Below are 20,703 nucleotides of genomic sequence, written 5' to 3' on the forward strand. Positions count from 1 at the left end.
TGCAGATGCAGTATCTAAAGTCAGTAATTAGCTGTCATCAAAGTCATATATTCCATTTCCTTCTGGCCAAAATTTCTAAAAGTATTCTATTTTTGGCCAGAAAACTTAAGTGCACGATCCCCCAGGGGTAATAAAACTTCTTGGCTAAAAAAAAGGGGGATTTCAGTCATGAATTTGAGGGAAGGGATTAATCTCTAAAACGGGGAGGGAGCCCAACAGTCAAGAATTTCCAGGCAGACAGCAGAGGGTCAATTAGGTTTCACAGAGAAAACCATTATGGTAGTGAACCACGTAGGTACTCATGATGGAGCATTAGGGTATCCCTGCTAATATCACCAAAAATCATAAAATTTGTAAGTTCACAATCATAGTTTTTAAGGCGCTGCTAAGGCGACCCTAATGCCATGCTAATATCACCAAAAATCATAAAATCTGTAAGTTCACAATCATAGTTTTTAAGGCGCTGCTAAGGCGTCGCCTTACCAGCGCCTTGGTGATTGTTTATTGGTAGGTGTATGATTTTGTTAACACTTGGGACGTATGGGATCAGCTTTACTCCACAAAAAATAACCAAAACAAACGAAACAAAAACACGATTCACAAACAGGGTTTGGATTTTGTCAAGGGTTTTAAGAAAGGGCTTTGAGAAGGAATCAAGGAACAAGGAAGAACCACTGATCTAGGCGACCATTTTGCTCTGGCAGTGGTGAGTTTGCTCCGGCAGCGGTGAGCTTCATTCTTCTTTGACAGGAGTAGAAATATAGTGGATGACCTTAGGGCTTAGGCACTCATTTTGGCATCATAGAGGTAAGTTTAATAAATACTTGTACTTTTTATGTCTTCTTTTCTTTATATTTATAAATTTGTTTCATAATTATGTATTTATATTATTTGTTGTTATGATGATTGATGATTGATGAAGATGAACTTAGTTTATTCACTTTATTGATTTGTTTTCTTGATGAATATCTTACATTGGTATGAATATGAACCTTTAATATTCATTTAACATATGAGTAATAGTATTCAATTAGGATTTAAGCCAAATAGATTGGTTTTATAAAAAAATCACACAAGAACGCTTTAGTCAATTAGGCGACGCTTTATGCCTGCCTTATCGCTAAGGCGCTCCGAAAGACCCTCAAACGTCTCCGTCGCCTTACCGCCGTAAAAACTATGGTCTGCATTGGGATATCTTTCTTGATAATTAAATATTTTTTAGGATTTTGAAAACAGGTTTAATAAATTAGGATTAAGCCTGTTGATTTTCAAGATAATTGAAATTAACTGATAGATGCCATAGGCAATCTTGCTGTGGTGTGCAGCTGAGAGAAGGGAGTTTCTCTTGATGTTTAAGTGGTGCAGGTAGTTTACTACCATCGGCGTGGTTGGTTTCTTGAAATTCAGTTGTTTTGTGGGGTTCTCTGGAAGTAACTTAGGGTTTTATTAAGGCTGTGTATTAAGGATTTGAGAGGACGGGTCAATGCTGAATGAGGAGCGAGGGTTAGATTGGTTGAATTAAAAAGTGCTGGTAGTTGTGTTTGTTTGGGCCTTGTAGTTGGAGGCCAAAAAGTAATTAAAAAAAAAAAAGAAGAGAGAAAGGAGAAGAAAAAAGAAAGTACACAACAAATCCACTCAGAAAAGAGAGCAATTGAGCTGAAAATTTTACTCAAAAGCGAGAAAAGCAAAGGGGAAAAAATTCTAAGAATCCAATCACTACAATCCACTCAGGGAAGAGAGTAATTGGGCTTAAGATTTTACCTATTAATCAACCAGACACTTGTTATTGCAACCGAGCGTCAAAGGATTGGAATCAGTATCGGATCTCTCCCGGTCAATCCTTATTGCATCCATGATTGATCAACTGATCCACTAACGGTCAGATGATTTTCTATGCATCAATCAGATACTACCAATGAATATGATGATCAACTGTATAACAACATGATCACATTCAATCTGAGCCAGATTGGGATCTGTCAATTCTTGAAACTATGAGTGTACGCTATATAAAACCAACTCTTAATAACCCTTCTAAGACTAGGAGCAACTCCTGCGTAATTAATCCTGATGCAAATATAAAACACTGCTGGTTATAGCTTTTAAAAACATTGAATAATCCAAGTCAACCAAATGGATGAATGTAATTATCTACTCACCTATATCTAATTAATAAGAAATATACGCCTTTGTGTAGGAGTCAATTTGAAAATTGAATAATTCTTTTGCTTTGTTGATGCTTTGCAATAGCCACCCATTACTACTAATTATATACTACAACAACTCAAATTGATCTTATTGAAAACCCACTTGTAGCTCGACATGAAAAATTCACAAGAACTGCTGCAACACTTCTTAGGTTTTCCACCTCCATCTCTTTGAATTCCATCTGTTCAGATAACAGACATGGGGCTCTAAAGAGATCGCGCGGTAAGTGCTTGGAACAGCCAGGTCATTGTGCTATGAAGGAAACTTTTCTTTTTCATGAGGAATGTGATCAGCTAATTCTATAGCTGATGACTTGGCCAAGGGGTTTTTAGGTTTTATTTTTTATTTGGATCCTTGCCTCACTGATTAGTCCCCTATGTGGGTTCTTGGTTTTGGCACTTTTTGTTGATTACCGTATGCTTTGTACTTTTGGGGGGGTGTTTTTGGGTCCTAGCCTCACCGATTAGTCCCCTACGAGGGTTATTGGCTTCAGCCACTTTTTGTTGTTTGCCCTATGCTTCGTACTGTATATATTGCTTTACAATTGGTTCTTTCTTATTTTAGAAAGTCAAAAAAAAAACTGCTCGGGTTCTACTTCATATTTACCTGGAGTTGGCTCCTAGTAATACAACCTTCACTACCTTCTCAAATCAATTTTGCGAGCCTGTTACCCATTCTCATTTGATCATGGCAGGATAGCAATTCCAAATAGAAAAACTCACACTGGGTTTAGGGAAATCAGGCTCAAATTGATGACTTCACCATGTCAAGGTGGCACTCCCATTTGAGTTGCTTGATGCAGATACAACTGCACTTACCTGGTTGGATCAACATGACCGGCTTTGGAAGCCAAGGGCTAAGAAGAACGGGTCCAGCCCAGGGTTTTGGTCCAACAAGGGTTGGAAATAGTTATTAGCTTATTTTGTCTTTTATTTCATGCCTTTTATTTTCCAGAATTAAATGTAGGAGTTAGGATTTCTTTCCTTGTATTGGTTTCCTTTTATGGTTGTTTCCTAGTTTAGGCTAATTACTATTTCAGTTAAGTTTTCAATTCTATGTCTTTGCTTTTCTATATATTGGCTGTAATCGATGGACAATGGGGAATGATTTTGATTATTGAATGAGAATTAGTTGAATTTGAGCTTTGTGAGAGTGTGTGCTCCCCTTCTTTCCCCCCTCTATTATGATTTTCCCTTTCTTCCCTAAGCCCCTCCGTCAACTTGTTATCAGGGCCGAAGGATCCCTATTCCATCCCCTCCATCTCTCTTTCCTTCCCTTCCCATTCTCTATTTTGGTTTCTATCGAGACTGAGAACAGCAAAAAAAAAAAAATCTCTGTTCAAACAGAGAATCGAGTCCTTTCCTCTAACCCTCCTCTGTCCTCCAACAGATCTCCCCTTTCCTAACCACTTCAATCGTACCCACTCCTCCTTAGGGTTTTGCCAGAGCAACAGAAAAGACAACAAGAAGTAGAAGAGAAGAAGCAGAAGAGAAGAAGAGAGAGTAGACAGAGAAGCCAAAACCTCCACTGACCTCTTTTTCTCCCAAATCTCAGTCGAAACACCCTCTCCATGGTTCTGTAAAAAAANGGTGGGGGTGGGGGGTTGTGGGGGAGGTATAGGAAACAAAAGATATACTAATAGAAAGTGCAAGAGTATTGTACAATTCAAGCTCAGGCAAATCTCACAAAACTAGGAAAGAAAGAAAGACGCAAAAATAGCAGTCAACTAGCCACATCAACTCTCTAAGCCACTCCAACTACTGAGGCTCCCTCAGTCTCCTAATACATTTGTACTACTATTCTATTACTACTTCTATATGCTATCCAGACATTACTGTCAATTAGATCAAATGGTATTCTAATACACTAAAACCTGCATGTCATCATACTATCTCAAGTCTCTCTTCAAGATGTCTGAACTTCCTATTTCAGATGCTTCATATACTCAAAATTATAATGTTCATGCTGCTACTCATAGTAGAATTAACAATATAATGTGGACACACTATACTTCACATGGAACATTTATTAAGGTGCACTTTGAAAGCATGTACATAGTTCTGGATGCAATGCTTCGAAAGATCACAACTTTTCAATGTGATCATTTTATTGCTGTAAAAGTTTTTTCATCTTCTATTTTAACAAGTAAGAGTTCGACGTCATGGTCAGGAGTTAACTTGTGACTAACTGTGATTAGTGAACAAGTGCTCCCTGCTGGTTTTAATTTTTATTCTGTTTTTGTCTCAATGTAAAGATATCTGTGCATTTAAAGTATTTCTTTCTTCTTTTTTCATGTGTGTGTCATTAAGGTTTTTTTGTTTGAGTACCTTCTCCTATTTTCTGGCTTTCCCTCTATTCTGATTCCACTCTCTCCATTGTTTATCCAAATTCATGCAATTGAGTTCCATAACCCTACCACTAACCTCTTCTTTTTGATAGATCCCATATGCCTCACCAGCTTTGTTTCCTGACATCCCCCCCCCCCCCCTCTTTTCAACTGAAGTGAGATGCTTAAATGAGTTAATGTGCAAAAAGTCTGCATACAAACAGTTTTTATCAACTGAGTTTACCTCTACACAGCATGTACAGAGGAACAAATGAAACAAAAAACAGTGACCACATAATGCAGCCCGTATAAGAATAAAGTGGATTAAAGGAACACATGCTAGAAAATGAAGGGAATCATAAGATGATTTCAAATGCAAACATGCAACAAGCCAACAACTTCAAAAAGAATATTTTTGATAATCCAAAGATGATAAGTTCAGCCATTCAAAGTACCATTAAGAACAATGCAACCCAGACCCTGCTGTCATGATGCTTCTTAAAAAGATACATTTCACCAACGGCAGTGATCACATTGGTGACATTTTTCAGGACTGTTACCATTGCAACATTAATGTACGTCAAGCTGCAAACAAAAATCAAAGCAATGAAATATAAGAACAGACAATCTTTCTATATGAAAATGATATAAAAATAGATATTTTGTCCATGCTTTTTATGCATCCACCTGAAAATCAAAGAATAAAATGACTATATTTCCAAGAACAAAGTAAATATCATAATATAGTCATTATGTAATGCATTCTCTTCTTTATCATGTCAATATGGTATGTTGAATCAGTTGTGAAGTCGACTCCACTTGACCATGTCTGCTTCAACTTCATCTGTCACTCGTGTCGTGTCACTCAAGAAATGCAAGTTCAGGCATTAGAAATTCCAAGTAGGCTACACACCACATGCATACTTAACCTAATGGTGATACTCTTCCATTCTATATAAATGTAATAAAGCTTCATAACATACATTCTTGAGAAGACAGTTTGATAGTTTACACGGAACACAATGAGAGATAATACTACAGCAATTATGAGCAAGGTTCAAGGTTGGATTTCAACCATGGTCGAAACTGAAATATACCACCGAAATGGCAGAAATGGCATCGTCATATGGTTCACTTTGGTTAAAAATCCAAAACATTGAAGGCCCCTCAATTCACACGCCATTTCATTTTGACCAATGTCGAAAATAAAATAGGCCATATTTTTCTTTCTTTCTTTCTTTCTTTTTTTTTTTTTTTTTTTTTTTTTTTTTTTTTTTTTTTTTTTTTTTTTTTGGGAGGGGTGGTGGGGGGTGGGGTTCACCATTCCAAGTTAATTGGGATGCCACACTAATGGAAATCACTTCTATGCATAAAAAGGGAAAACTTTTGCGGAGGCGTGTCATGATAATCAGGATTTGGTCCATTTGTGAAGAGAAGAACCATAGTATATTAGAGGATGGTCATGTGATGTTGGGCAAGCAATTCAAATGATTATAACTTGGGCAGCAAAATGGGCAGTCACTCCTAAATGCTTTCGAGCATTTTTATTGGATCTTAAGTTTTATGTACTTCATTACTTTTTCCTAATAAAAACTCTTGTTTTCATCACAAAGGAAAACCATCAAATCCTGAATAACACATAAAAGAAGACAAAAACTGCAATATTAAATGTATCAATAGAAATACAATTGACCCCCCAATTTGGACTTGTTAAAGCAAGTCAAAACTAAGCCATAACTATATTCTTCATCAGCCTGTCTCCACATCAAATCTTCCGAATTCCATCTTTCTTCATTTCAAGGCACTCATGTTAGGATTTATGATGACTGCCAAGTTGACAAAGCCGTCGTCCAAGTTTGGGACCAGCGGTGCTTGGTGCAACAACCAATAATAGGGTTCAAGAGTTGAAATGTAAAATAATAAAATATAAAGAGAAAACACATAAAGAAGTAAGAGAAAGTACAGAAGCAAACAATTCAAGGATGAATTTAAGTGATCAAATGGTAGAGATTAAAAATCATGGTAAAAGCAACTGGGAAAACATTTGTCACATGCATCAACCAAACATTAGCGTACCTATAGTATATCAAACAAACTTGAATCAAACATATGAAAAATATATAAAAAGTGGGTGCTAAAAGCTACTGGAGAAATCCTTATAGCATACATAACCTTGGATCCTACAAGATACTGAGCAAACTTAAACCAAGTATGCGAAAAAATATATTTAGCAAAAAAGAAATAGTCAAGTTAACATGAACAGAAATAAATTTCAAACCTAAACATGCTTGTAATAAGCATCCCAACAAATATAACATTCACAGGCAACCAGACCCGAATCAATTTCCATGTAAGAGGTTCTGTTGATATGATGCCCAAAAAACTCAAGATTGATATGATAACCACAGAGATCAGATTCTGCATTCAAGAGGAAAAGGTCAACAACTTGTTATTTTATTTTTTCAGTAAAAATAAACAACAGGTGGAGTCACTCAAGAACATACAAGAATTACAAACTACAACTTAAATGATTAAGACTGGTGGTGTTTCTAACCTGATAGAGCATTAAAGATATCCCAGCTCTAAAATCGTAGGAAGATAGCACAAACTTGTTAACCAATATCATGCTGCAGGACGAGATGCAATATGCAAGACCAGACAACAAAGCCTGGTTGTGAATTTTCACTACCCTGTTGTTGTGTATTGTTTTCTCTCTATCTTTGTCAACCTTTCCATCTTCCAAGTCAATTTCATCTTTGATGAGAGTCTTCATTACAGAAGGTGCTCTGTTTTAGAAAAGGAGCACTGTTAATTTGGCAATCAAGCTGGTATAACTGTAAACCATAAAATATAATACACAAGAGGATAAATTATCATCCTTCCTATGTTTAGAAGCAACACAAGGCAGACAAGATATGAAAATACCAAAAACTATGAAACTTCTCCAATTTTTCATCTAACACTGCTTCCAAGGAACAATTTGTCAGCATTTCAAACACAAGAATAAAATTACGTACTCCCACTGGCCATAGCATAGTTTTTGTAGTGAAAAATAGAACATCTTATAAAAGGTAATGGCAAGTTTATCTTAATAATACATAAATGAAATTCTAATATGAATATGAAATAATAATGATTCCTTCTTACATGTGCAATGACTATTCATGACGATTCATCTCCATCACAACTTGCTGCATCAGCAACCATGGGTGGAAACATATGATAAAGGAGCCCTCATCATATCACTGGTCAAGTTTCAGCTCAAGACAAGAAGAAGTGCCTTAAAGTGTGCACAAAGTACAAACTACCACAAAGAGACAAGAATTACAGAAAAACCACCAGATTCCATTATAGTGAAATAATATTATTGTGTGTTCTGAAACTCTGAATCTTGAATTTTCTTTTTAACCACCTTGGTGCTTAATTGAGGCTTCAACTGTGAGATGGGTTTCGGTTCCTCTATCCATAGTTCTAGGTTTCGGAAATTTTTACCGAGATTTCGACCCAGATTTCTAGAATTAGCCCCCCCAAAAAAACCTGGCTGAAATCCGAAATTTTGAACCTTGCCTCTATCACATGGAGCCTCACCTGCCCATCCAAGTCTGTTATGTGGCGAAATAATACAACCTCGTGACTGTATAATAACCCTATAGGGTTAGCAGTTGATGGTAATCAGAACCTTTTTTCCCCTTCAGTTCTAATCAATGGTTAGAAACCTATAAAATAAGGATAAAATATTACCCATGCATTGATTGTGTAAACACCAAGGTTAATGCCCAGTCTTGCACAACAAGATATATAATACAATGTTTAAGAATCTTAGAATCCAATGGTTTCAAAATAAGCTGGACAAAGACGGACTATATGAACAATGATTTTAGTAGATACAAGTAGAGAAGACTTAGCAGTTAAGGGTTTACTTTCTTCTTTTAACAATATAAGTTCTACATAAATGGAAAAAGGAAGAAAAATAATAAAAATTAAGTCATAACTTTGATGGCCAGCTAAAATCCATCAGGGGGAAAAAAAAGAATGACAGTAAACAGGAAAACCCCAAAATGACTTCTTCACCCGTTGTTGCCAGCATGTGAAGTCATTATGCCTATTGTCATTATGGATATTGAAAGGTTCTATGGAAAAGCTTGAACCCTTCACCACAATCCGATTTACCCAACTTGTGCCCTTCGTGCTTGCCATTAACCTAAAATGAACCTAGTCACCGTTGATCTTTGCATGAACCTGTAAAAACTCTAAAAAACTTAAGGACCACCTAACCTCCGTACTTTGCCCTCTGTACAAAATCAAACTTTCGTATAGAACCCATACCCGTACGATCGGCTTGAAATTCAAAAATCTTTTTTTTTTGGTATCGTGTACAAACTCCCATACCCTTTACGGCTTCACCATAGCGCCATTGTAAGTTTCACACAAGCACAATTACTTTTTTTATGTAATGATGCAATGGGACATGCCACTACCTTTCTTCTCTCTTCTCGTCTCAACCCTATTTAATGCTTGATAGCAATTCTTCTTGGGTCACATAAGACTATGCCGCCCACCTTTATCTTTCTTTCTTTTTTTTTTTCTTGATGGGTGCTTCCCAAGTCCCACACAATCTTCTCAACTAAGCCATTTGTGTCTCACTCACAAACTCTCATGAAATATGGTGTTATCAAACTGAACTTCAAGCAATAAAAAACAAGACGAGAACAAGGGGAAAAAATTGATTACAAGGCTTGACCAAGTTTTATTCACGTCACAACTCTCACTAATCATGAAATCCTTTGATCCTCTTGGTTCCTTTCTTCCAGTAAAACCCTCGTGCATCAACCTTTTCTTAAATCTCCATACACACACTACAACGATCTATCACACCTCAATGCACAACCACGGGGAAGAAGCCAAGCAAACAATCACAACAAAAAAGAGCAATCCAATGCACGAGGCTCCCACTATTGCAGGTCCTAGGAGGGGCAAATGTACGCAACGTTACCCCCTACTTCACATGAGAGGTTGTTTTCAAGTTTCGAACCTATGGCCAACATATTGCAATAGCACAACTTAACCGTTGCGCCACAGGCTCTCCCATTGGAGCAAACAATTATACAACACTAGGAATTTAACGTGGTTCTAACAAATGCCTAATGCTTACATCCACCCGAGAGAACTTGAGCCTTTTCACTGATCCAAAAACAAAAACTCTTTACACCACCCTCACGTCACAAAGTGATCTCCCCTTCGCTTGTGTCTAGGGTTTTCCACACAGAGACAATATATAGGAAACACAAAACCTGACCCAATAATAATAATGTGGACTCAAAGAACACAAGACACACCCAACCCCTACATTTTCCTGCCTATCTATGAACTATATCTTCAAAAAGACACAATGTCTGTACAAATGGCATTTCTATAGAGATTTTGCATCATAAAAAGAGAGATCAACCTATCTCAAAAGGAGGGTTTGTTAAATAGAGTCCAGCGTTCTTTTCTTTTCTTTTCTTTCTTTCTTTTTATTTTTATTTTTATTTTTATTTTATTTTTTTTTTTTTTTTTTTTTTTTTTGGGGGGGTGGGGTTTGGTGGGGGTGGGGCAATTTTCTTCTTTGCTGCAGAATTGTTATTTGAATCAAATTAATTGAATAAGCTTTAAAAAAATCTTAAAGCATGAAGCAGAAACTCGTATAAAATGACACTTTGCTCCGTAAATGAACTGCCAAACTGCCACAAATTTGAAAACATAATTTCAGCAGTACAGCCAAAAAAATACTGTGAAAATTATGAGACCATAACGAATAAGACCAAGATATAACCATATAGGAAAACAAGTTTGTGAATAAATAAAGAAGATTTTATCCCAAAAGAAAATATGAAGAAGATTAAACAAGTTCATCAAACTAATTAAAAAGAAAAAGGAAATTTAGCATCAACTCAGAAGAATAAGAACAATATGAAACAGTAAAGCAAGATTGATATAACACAAAAGGAACAAGAAAAAAGGAAAGAGGAGAACTTGCCTCACTAATCTCAGCTGTTTCAATAGGAGTACAGACGAATAATTCTAGCACTCCATTATGTTCTTCGCTTTTGAAGTTTCATTGTCCATTCGAAGCCACCTTAGAAGTATTCGAAGTGGAACAACATCGGGAGCATCTGGAGGAACAACCTCAGGCAGAAGCAGAAATAGAAGACACAAAAAGCATGAAGATGCCCTCAGAAGGGATTTGATCTTGAGCAGAAGAAGCAGATGCAAAAGAAGCCTTACATGAAAGAGAGAGAAACAAAGTCAAAGGTTAAAGGATTTGAACTTTGAACTGCCATAGACATTGGACTCGAAGTCGAACGATGAGGAGCGAGTGAGTCGGATTCGCCTTTGTTTAATTAGAGAGAGAGAGAGAACTACGTAGTCCAGTGGCCCCTGCGTCAGCGCAGGCCAATGGGAACGTGCGCCAACGCATCTAACATGGGGTTGGGATGGTCATTTTGCTGCCCTGTGTCTGGGCATAGGAGCGCACGTCCGGGTAGCGGTTTTTCTCCATTTAATTAATAATTTGGGAAAAACCCTTACAGGACAATGTGGACTAAGGAAGGATGAGATTACCACCCAACGGCTCAACCCATGAACCCTCTCCCATGTGCCTTGGCAGTTGGCATGCACAAGACTATTGTGTAGCATCCTTTTTCCTTAAAATAATTTATCACAAAATATTCTCAGCCCAAGGAGGGATACGCTAGCACTTCTTTCACTATCTTTTTACTCCTCATATAAAACGACATCGATTCCCTCCTATGTTCAAAATTTTTCTATCTCACCTTAATAGTGTAATCCTCTATCGTTTGAACCATCCTCCCCCCACCCCACCACCTTTTTTCTCATTTAAATTATTTTTTTTATTTTATTAGAAAAATGTTCTTTGAGCCATTGGGCAAGGGTACACTAGCAACCTATGCATGTCTCTCTCCCTCTCTCCTCACAAAATTGATACCATCGTTGCCTTTCTATGTATAATACCATTTCGTCGCACCTTTTGGTCTGCTCCCCCATGCTGCCTACTGAAAGAATGCTCTTTCCCTTATTTATTATATGGAGGAGTATTTCTTATTCAAGAGCGTACGTTAAGCTGGTAGACAATACCCACTGACAACCCCTTTGTATAATTAAAGGGGAGTAAGGGGTAAGGAGGTCTCATTAGATAGGGTAGGGAGAGAGATAGACAGTTGTCTGGGGGTGTAGAGTACACTCCCTTTAGAAGAACATTGTCCATTATTATATTTAGGAAAAATGCAGGGCACACAGCGTGTGTGCCACAATCTAATTCCTGCTATGTCTCTCTCTTACTTACCCCCTCTTGAAATGGTCCCCTACGCCTCCTACATGATGCCCCATATCGTGCCCCCATTGGTCTTGCCCCATTAATTTGTTACATGCAGGTGATGTGTCTATCCTTCTCCCTTATATATCACACTTAAACGTGAGATTACAAACATTTTGCATCGAGATAAAAAGATTTTAAACCAATGGTATTTGAATCAGGACCATGTAAGGGGTGTCAACTGTCAATCGGACAATTCTGTACAATTTTTTCACGTTGAATCAGTTTTAGATTAATATTGCACCAATCCAAAGCTGAACTGGTAAGTAGAGTTCAGTTTTCAGTATGTAATGGTTTTGGTTCGATTTTATTCTGGGTTTGTTTTAGTTTTCCTTATTTGGGTTTGTATCAATCCCATATTGGTTTATGGGAGAGGAACATGCATGCACGTGCCACACACTACTAATAGGTGGCTCCTATGGGGTGTGGGCGGTCCCATCATACAAGATGAGTAGGGGTCATTAAAAAGGGGAAAGAGAGAGACATGTAGCCTATCCCTTTTCTTAAAACATAAAAATCCTTTGCGGGGAGGTAGTGAGTATTTGACGATTGAAGTGCATGCCAAGACCCTCCCAATTGAATCTTCACTATCTTTAATTGTCAGCCACAGGGGATTTGAGTCCATTGAAATAATGCATAGTAATGGTGGCACCAATGAGGCATGAGAAAGAGAGAGAGAGAGAGAGAGGCATAATGCCCGTCAGTCATTACAAATGGAAAAATTAAATTTCTATTATTATTTTTGTTGGTTTAATTTTGTTTTTAGTTTAAATTTCAATTTAATTTTGATCGGACCGACCAATTCAGGCTTGAATGTGACATCCAAAGCAAGAACCATAAGTCATGTCATTGAAAGAGCCAAGAGTCATAACATATGAATCATCAAGGGTCCATTTTGTATAGGGGTGCTATTGGATGTGTAGCTTTGTTTGCACACCATTCTTAGGTGTTGACATAAAAAAAATGATGGCAAATGATTGTTAAGATTTTATTTATTTATTTATTTTTGCAATGGGTTCAACTTTGAAATATTTTTATAAGTTCCATCACTTCATTTAAAATTGGTAATTGATGTAGATCAATCATCTTCTCCTAAAGACGAAATATTTTCCACATTTTTTACATAAACATTGTTATCAAAAAGGGAAAAAAAAAAGTCTTTTACACTACCCAAAGTCTAGTTCACATATGACTTTAGGTACAGTAAGAGGTAGGGCGGACGCACCGATCACCAATGGAAGTGGCTCACAAGGATTATTAATTAGTATAAAATCTTCTTTACCCAATGAAGGTCCCACAAAAAATCCTCTCCGGGAGGCAATGAATGATAGTGAGATTTAACGGTTAGGGTGTATGCTAAGGTCCTCCCAACTAGTAGATCCTCACTGCCATTCACCTTCGTCGCAAAAGATTTGAGTATGTGGAGTTTCACCAACTGACCAACACCACTATTAGTGTTTCTTTTAAGGTAGAATATCAGACCTCTTTTGTTGATCTTTTTTTTTTTTTTTTTTGGTAAAGTCTTTAGTTGATCTTCAACATATAAAGATCACAACACCAGCCAACAATGACCATAGTTCCCTAAATATTATACTTCATATAGGTGTAGTACTCAGACTAGATTCTTTCATAAAAGTCAAAAATCTAACACAGCTTTAACCCTCAAATTATTTCCCATAATGGTTGGATTCTGGTGGAAGCAAGTAAAAAACTTAGAATCAAGATCTAGATTAGTCTGATTTTGAAATGAGATTTGATGCCACTTTTTAAAACCTAGATGAAAGGAACCATCTTTAGTCCCTATTTCTTTAACTATTATATATATTTTTGGAAAAGAATGTGGGAACCAATTAGAAGACGCACATGGGCATCAAAAGTGGGTAGGTTTTTTAGATTTCATAGGGGGTGGGTATCATTTCGCTATCCTACATGTTTAGGCACAAAGGCCATGTGACCAAGAGAGCATTCATTTCACTTTTTTTTTTTTTTAGAAATTCCACTATATAATGTTTCGAAATTTATGTTTGAGTTTGTACCATTTAAAAAAAATAAATTGATTACATCCCACCACAATCCCAAATCCACTCCAATGCCTTGGTATATCTAGCACGCATTGAATGATCGACAACACCCTTGGCCTTCGGATGCACACTAGGCGATCTAGTGCACTTAAGAGGATTTGGTTCCCACATTTGCCCCACTGCTGCCACCTTTTGTTGCTCTCACTCTGTCCTTCTCGACTACCTCTCTCCCTATTCGGTCGATGATAAACATCTTTTGTGGGGAGGCAATGAATGACAATGAATATTCAACGATTGATATGCATGAAAGGGTCCTCTCAACCATTAAATCCTCATTATTGCTAGTGCCGTGAGAGTGATTTGAACCCCTCTGCCACATCGTGTTCCCTAGTGCCACTCCCCGCTAGGATTTAAAAAATGGGTGAATAATTGGCAATTACCATTGACCAATCCGATCGATTTACACCGATTCACTCCAATTTCTGAAGTTCAGATCGATTTTTATCTATACGAATTGGAATTGGCCCAAACGATTTAGATGCGATTTCGAGTTTTAAAACCATGTTCCCTGCCCAACAGTAGCAGCTCACCCCCTCCGTCTCTGAACCCCAACCCATAACCTCGTCTTTCCCGTGCAACCATCTTCCTGCCCTCCCCGAACATCCCTGTCGCAGTCCCCCCCACCCTCTCTTTACTCGTATTTCCTCCTCCAGCGTTTCAACCTATACATGCAGAGGAACTTAACTATGTCCGTCGCGTGTGAAAGTCATATTGCCTAATCAGTGAAAGCCACACCTCACTGGTCTAGTTGTCGTGTCTGCGTTATGACTCTACAGGAAAACTTCTTTGATTCTTAATTAGATTCAAGAAGAATTACAAAATACTACTTCGAGGGTAGTAACCTCCTTGAGAAAAAAGAAGAGAAACTAAGAAAGAAGAATAAGCTTTTTTTTATTCCTTTCTCTCATCCCCATTACATCTTATATGCCTTCTCTAACCAAAAATAGTTCCAGGTCTATTTTCTGTTCCCCTTTACGCGTACTCCTCTAATGCTAATGGCCTTGTCCTTTGTCTAATGCTCCTTCAGGTGTGAGTTGCTTTTGGAGTCTTCGTTGCGGCTCAGCTGCCCTTGTGGCAATATCTCCTTCCACGTCTTGGACCATAACATTGCCACTCCCATCCGAAGGAACCTTGTCCTCAAGGTTCAATTGAGGAAATAGTTGTTGTAGAGTGGAAAGATCTTCCCATGATGTGTCTTTAAGGGGTAAGCCTTCCCACTGCACCAAGGCCTGTGGCACCCACTACCCTTGGCGTTGCAGGCGTCTAGAGTTCAGAATGGCAACTGACCTTAGGGTGTTAGCGTCAGCTAGTGGTGTGATTGGTAGGGGAATGGTTTGATCAATCGGAGTGCCCCCACACTTTTTGAGAAGCAAGACATGGAACACAGGGTGAATGCAAGCTGCCAACGGCAAGTCTAGTCTGTAACCGACCTGGCCAATGTGTTCGACCACTAGGAAGGGACCAAAGAACCTCCGACCAAGATTTTGATGGATGCGCAAGGCAACTAATTTCTAGTGGTAAGGTTGAAGTTTAACAAAGACCCAATCTCCAGAGTCGAATTGCCTCTCCACTCGATGCTTGTTAGCCTGGGTTTTCATTCGTGTTTGTGCTTGAGTAAGGTTTGTTTTGAGCTGATGCAAGATAGCATCCCTGGTACGGAGTTCCTGATCGACTGCCTTATTGGGGGTGGAATCGGGGAGGTACCGTAAAATAGTTGGGGGGGTCGGCCATACACTGCCTGGAATGGTGTCATGCCTGTTGCTATATGAAAGGAAGTGTTGTACCAGTATTCAGCCCAATGCAAGTACTTAACCCATTGGGTGGGTTTGTCATGAACGAAGCTACGCAAGTACATTTCCAAGCAATGATTTAAAGCCTCAGATTGATCGTTCGTTTGGGGGTGGTATGCACTACTTATTACAAGTGTAGTCTCTTGTAGTTTGAATAAGTCTCTCCAAAAAGCGCTGATAAATAGAGGTTCACAGTCGCTAACTATCGTGCGAGGCAGTCCATGGAGTTTGGCAATCTCAGAGGCAAAAATTTCAATGACCCGATGGCTGGTGAATGCTTTTGGTAATACACAGAAGTGTGCATATTTGGTCAGTCAATCAATGAAGACCATTATTGCCATCTTACCGCCCGAAGAAGGGAGCTCTATGATGAAATCCATATCTATATCCTCGCAGACCTGAGCTGGAATTGGGAGAGGATGTAAAAGCCCAGCCGGAGAGGTGGTTGATGCCTTGAGCTACTGGCAGACCATGCAGTGGGAGACAAATTTCTTGACATCCCAGCACATGCCCTTCCAATAAAAATTAGCTGAGATTCGAGAGGAGGTGCGAAGAAAACCCGCATGGCCCCTAGTGGGAGAGACGTGAAATTCCTATAAAAAGGATTCACGAAGGGGGGAATCAGCCGCCACAACCAAATGGTGTTGGAAATATAGGAGCCCATCCTTGAGTGAATATCCAGTATATGTTGTTGGATCAGCTGCTAATCCCAAGCAAATGGCCTAAAGTTCGGAACTGGTAGCAACTTCAGACCGTAACAGAGGAAGAAATTCAAAGGTGGGGATAGAAAATCCCAAGAATTCAACTGGGACTGAGAGAGAGCATCGGTGACAACATTCTCCTTGCCCGACTTATAAGAAATCTCAAAGACGAAGCCCAGAAGTTTATAAAGCCAATGTTGTTGCTCGGTTGTTTGGATCGTCTGCACTATCAAGTCCTTAAGACTCCGTTGGTCCATGCGGATGAAGAATTTCCGACCAAGGAGGTACTGGTGCCATTTGGAAATGAACTCCGTGATGGTATACATCTCTCAAACATATGTCAACGCTTGTTATATCTTGGGAGATAGTTTTTTGCTGAAGAAGGCCATTGGGTGTCCATTATGGGATAAGACAACCCCAATGCCAACCCCAGAGGCATCAACTTTAAGAATAAAATGAACCGTAAAATCTGGCAAAGCTAGACTGGAGCCGTGGTGATTGCACGTCGTAGAGCGTCGAAGGCCGATTGAGTTGTGGGGATCCAAATGAAGGCGCCCTTCTTAAGGAGATCGGTAAGGGGAGCTGCAATATGAGCATAATGGCAAATAAATCGTTTATAGTACCCGGTGAGGCCCAAGAAGCCACGTAATGCCCACAGAGAACCAGGAGTAGGCCATTTCAGCATAGCCGTGATTTTTGTCTTGTCCATCTCGACACCCTGATTCGACACAATATAACTGAGGTACTCAACCGTCGTTTGGCCAAACGAGCACTTTGAGAGTTTGGCATAGAGAGAGTTGGCTTGCAGCAACTATAAGACTCCTTCCAGGTGATGCAGATGATTCGACCAGGACCCGCTATATATTAGTAGATCATCGAAGAAAACTAACATAAACTTCCAGAGAAACGGCCTAAAGATGGTGTTCATGAGGGCTTGAAATGTAGAAGGTGCATTAGTGAGCCCAAAGGGCATCACCAAAAACTCGAAATGGCCATCGTGCATCCGAAAGGTTGTTTTGTGGATGTCAGCTGCTCGAACGCGAATTTGGTGATAGCTGAAGTGAAGGTCCAACTTAGAGAAGAATCGCGCACCGTGGAGTTCATCAAGTAGTTCATCCACAGTAGGAATCAAAAACCTGTCCTTAACTGTGATGGTGTTCAATGCTCTGTAATCAATACAAAATCTCCACATCCTGTCCTTTTTCTTAACCAACAAGAATGGAGAGGAAAAAGGGCTTGTGCTGGGATGAATGATTCCTTCCTGCAACATTTCCGTGACCATTTGTTCAATCTTCGATTTCTAGAAGTGGGGGTACCGATAAGGCCGGACATTAACCAGTTGTGTCCTTGGCTACAGATGAATGGAATGGTCTTGATCGCGAGTGGGAGCGAGGCTTTGTGGTAATGCGAAGACTGAGTCAAAGGAATGGAGCAGTCTTTGGAGTTCTTCATTCTCTCAAGGAGCGGTTGATAGGACTGTTGGTTGTATTTCTAAGTGAAACAGGGCAGCATGGGAGCCAGTATCCACAAGTGGCCTAAAATGTTGAAAATGTAAGGATGATGTGGGCTAAGGTGACTCCATGTAGTGTAACCCTCATATCACCAGACATATATTCCAATGTGAGGTCAGAGTAGTCAAAAAGCATTAGGCCCAACTAGGCTAGCCACTAAACGCCCAAAACTAAATCAGTGTCAAAAAGGGTAATATGATGGCATCAATAGTAATAAAATGGTCAAGGATCTTAACTGATAAGTTCTTCACGGTGCTATCGCTAATGAGCTAGTCGCCATTTCCCACGAGTACAGACACTTGAGGTGTAGCTTCAATTGCTAATCCCCAATGGCAAGCGATTCGGTTTTGGATAAAATTGTGGGTACTACCCCCATCTACCAAGATTTGCACGGGGAGCCAGTGATGTACCCTGTGAACCAAAGTGTTGTCGAAGATTTGTGGCCGGCCAAGGCATGATAGGAGAGTTTTGACAATAGGAAAGGCTCGACTGGAGAGTGAGCCGGGGGATCAACATGAGTGTCAGCGGCTACCACCTCGTCTTGTTCGGGCTCATCATCGTATGTCAGCAGAGACAATTGACGGGTCTTGCAGCGGTGTCTCGGAGTAAATTTATCGTCATAATTATAACATAACCCCTTGTCTCGATGGGCCTGCATCTCGGTAGGAGTGAGTCGTCAAATCGACAGTTGAGAGGGGGCCAGATGGGTCGTCGATGTAATAGAGGAAGTAGGAGCTAGAAGCAGAGGTCGCATGGGAACAGGAGGACGTGGTGTGAAACGCCACGATTCGAGGAACTTAGCCTCCTGTAGGAGAGCGAAGCCCACGGCATGGGCCATAGAGGTGGGACGGAAGGCAAGCACCTCATTGCAAACATCTGGGCGTAACCTTGAGATGAAACTGTTAGGATTTTTATGTGGGCTTAACTTACACCGATTGATCCATTGGACCCAAGCAATAATAGACCCACTCTGATTAGGAAACTCCTAGCCCAATCTATTGTGGGAATGAATTAGGGTTTTAGAGATTCTATTATAAATAGAAGCTAAAGGTCCCTGTAGCCGTCACTTTAACACCTTCATGGTTTTGAAAGAACGGACTGCCCCACAAGAATAGTGCATGTGAGAGTATTCCAAGGGTGAAAGACTACAGAAGATCTTAGCGGTTGGGACTCTATCGTGTAGTTCTTTGTTACAATTTTCATGGGACTAATCTTCAAGCACATGAGAGAGAGTTACGTGATCAATACTTATGGGACTTCTAAACTTACATACAGGTATTCTTCTACTCCCATTGATTATCATGTATGGGGTAAATCTATATGTTTGTGTATTATTGGTTTAGGGACTACACCCATGGTTAATCTTTTATGATTGATTTATGATTCTTGTATTCTAACATCAATGGGGTTATTCATATGATTCTATGGTAAAGAATCCTCAACAGAAACAACTGCTGAGAAAAGAGGGCGAGACATTTACCGTCCGATTGGACAATGTCTCAAACTGAGACTGGTATTCCGACACAGAGGACGTCTGTGAGGGATCGAGCTCCTCTGCTGCATCAGTTACTGGCGGAGCCTGACGGAGGCTGATTAAGATTTTGACACGTGGTGTTTACCACGTGTATGGTCGATAATACAAGACCGAAGAAAACGGTCTAATTTTTTGCTTGAAAAATCGACCGAGCTGGATCGACCAAAATCATAAAAAAACCTATATCTACTCTTCTTCTTCTTCTCCCTCAAAGCGCCCTCTCCCTCTGCTGCGTCCTCTCTTTTGCTCGGAGGCTGCCTAGGATTCTGGTCGTACGAAAGCAAGCCCTTTCCCTTTGTGTCCTCTCTTCTTCTCGGAGGAAGGAAACCCGCACAAGGTAAGAGATGAGTCTGCAAATACATAGGGAATGTAATTATTTTGTGTTTTGCATTGGAAATAGCAGAACAGAAATCTGATTTAGAATTTGAAATCAGAAACCAAAACCGAGAATTTCCAGATCTCCTACTTAGAGAATGACTTAGAAATCGATGGGAAGACTATTTTTAAATAGAACCTGAAACCAGGACTAAGGACTAACAAGTAAAACAGAATCTAAGCAAGAACAGAAGAGAAAATAGGTTAACAGAGTACTAATCAATCAAGCAAGTAGAAATAAAGGAAACTAGTGAGAGAATATGAAAGGTATTGAATTTTCAGACCTGACTTGTTACTAAAAAGATAAGAAAAAGAGAGAAGGATATGAATCAGGAATCCCACCTAAATCTCAGGGTTGGCATCCCACCAAACCCCAACTTGGAATCACCAGCAAGCCTTCCTGAAATCAGAACCAGATTTCTACTGAATCAAGACAGCAGAGAGAGCTTTGAATCTCAAGAATCGAAAGGTAAAAGTCAATTTCTAGTCATCAAATCTACTAGAATCGTAGGCAGCCTCCGAGCAAAAGAGAGGACGCAGCAGAGGGAGAAGGCGCTTTCTTCTGTGCGACCAGAAGAGGGAAAGAGGGAGAAGAAGAAGAAGAGTAGATTTAGGTTTTTTTATGGTTTTGGTCGATCCGGCCCGGTTGATTTTTTAAGCCAAAAATTAGACCGTTTTCTTCGATCTTGTATTATCTACCATACACGTGGTAAACACCACGTGTCAAAATCTTAACCAGCCTCCGCCACGCTCCGCCAGTAACCGATGCAGCAGAGGAGCTCGATCCGTCTGTGAGAGCTTATCT

General features: G+C 39.5%; 1 protein-coding gene across 2 annotated transcripts in view; it reads right to left on the reverse strand.

Moving 5' to 3' along the window:
- The window catches only part of LOC122067956 (GDP-mannose transporter GONST1-like), a 23,254-nt gene extending 12,214 nt beyond the window's left edge, over positions 1-11,040 (reverse strand). Inside the window, exons 1-4 of one of the 2 annotated variants that reach the window (XR_006136931.1) lie at positions 10,551-11,040; positions 7,089-7,320; positions 6,813-6,952; positions 4,990-5,119 (exon numbers count right to left, since the gene is read on the reverse strand). Coding sequence is in view for 1 of the 2 variants with exons in the window: in XM_042631791.1 (XP_042487725.1) it covers positions 4,990-5,119; positions 6,813-6,952; positions 7,089-7,307 (489 nt within the window). In the remaining variant the exon portion in view is untranslated. The remainder of the gene's footprint in view (positions 1-4,989; positions 5,120-6,812; positions 6,953-7,088; positions 7,321-10,550) is intronic. The other variant, XM_042631791.1, reaches the window with a different exon arrangement.
- Positions 11,041-20,703: the final 9,663 nt, after the last annotated feature.

This window comes from Macadamia integrifolia, chromosome 2 (assembly GCF_013358625.1).
Source record: "Macadamia integrifolia cultivar HAES 741 chromosome 2, SCU_Mint_v3, whole genome shotgun sequence".
In the NCBI taxonomy this organism is placed as follows: Eukaryota; Viridiplantae; Streptophyta; class Magnoliopsida; order Proteales; family Proteaceae; genus Macadamia; species Macadamia integrifolia.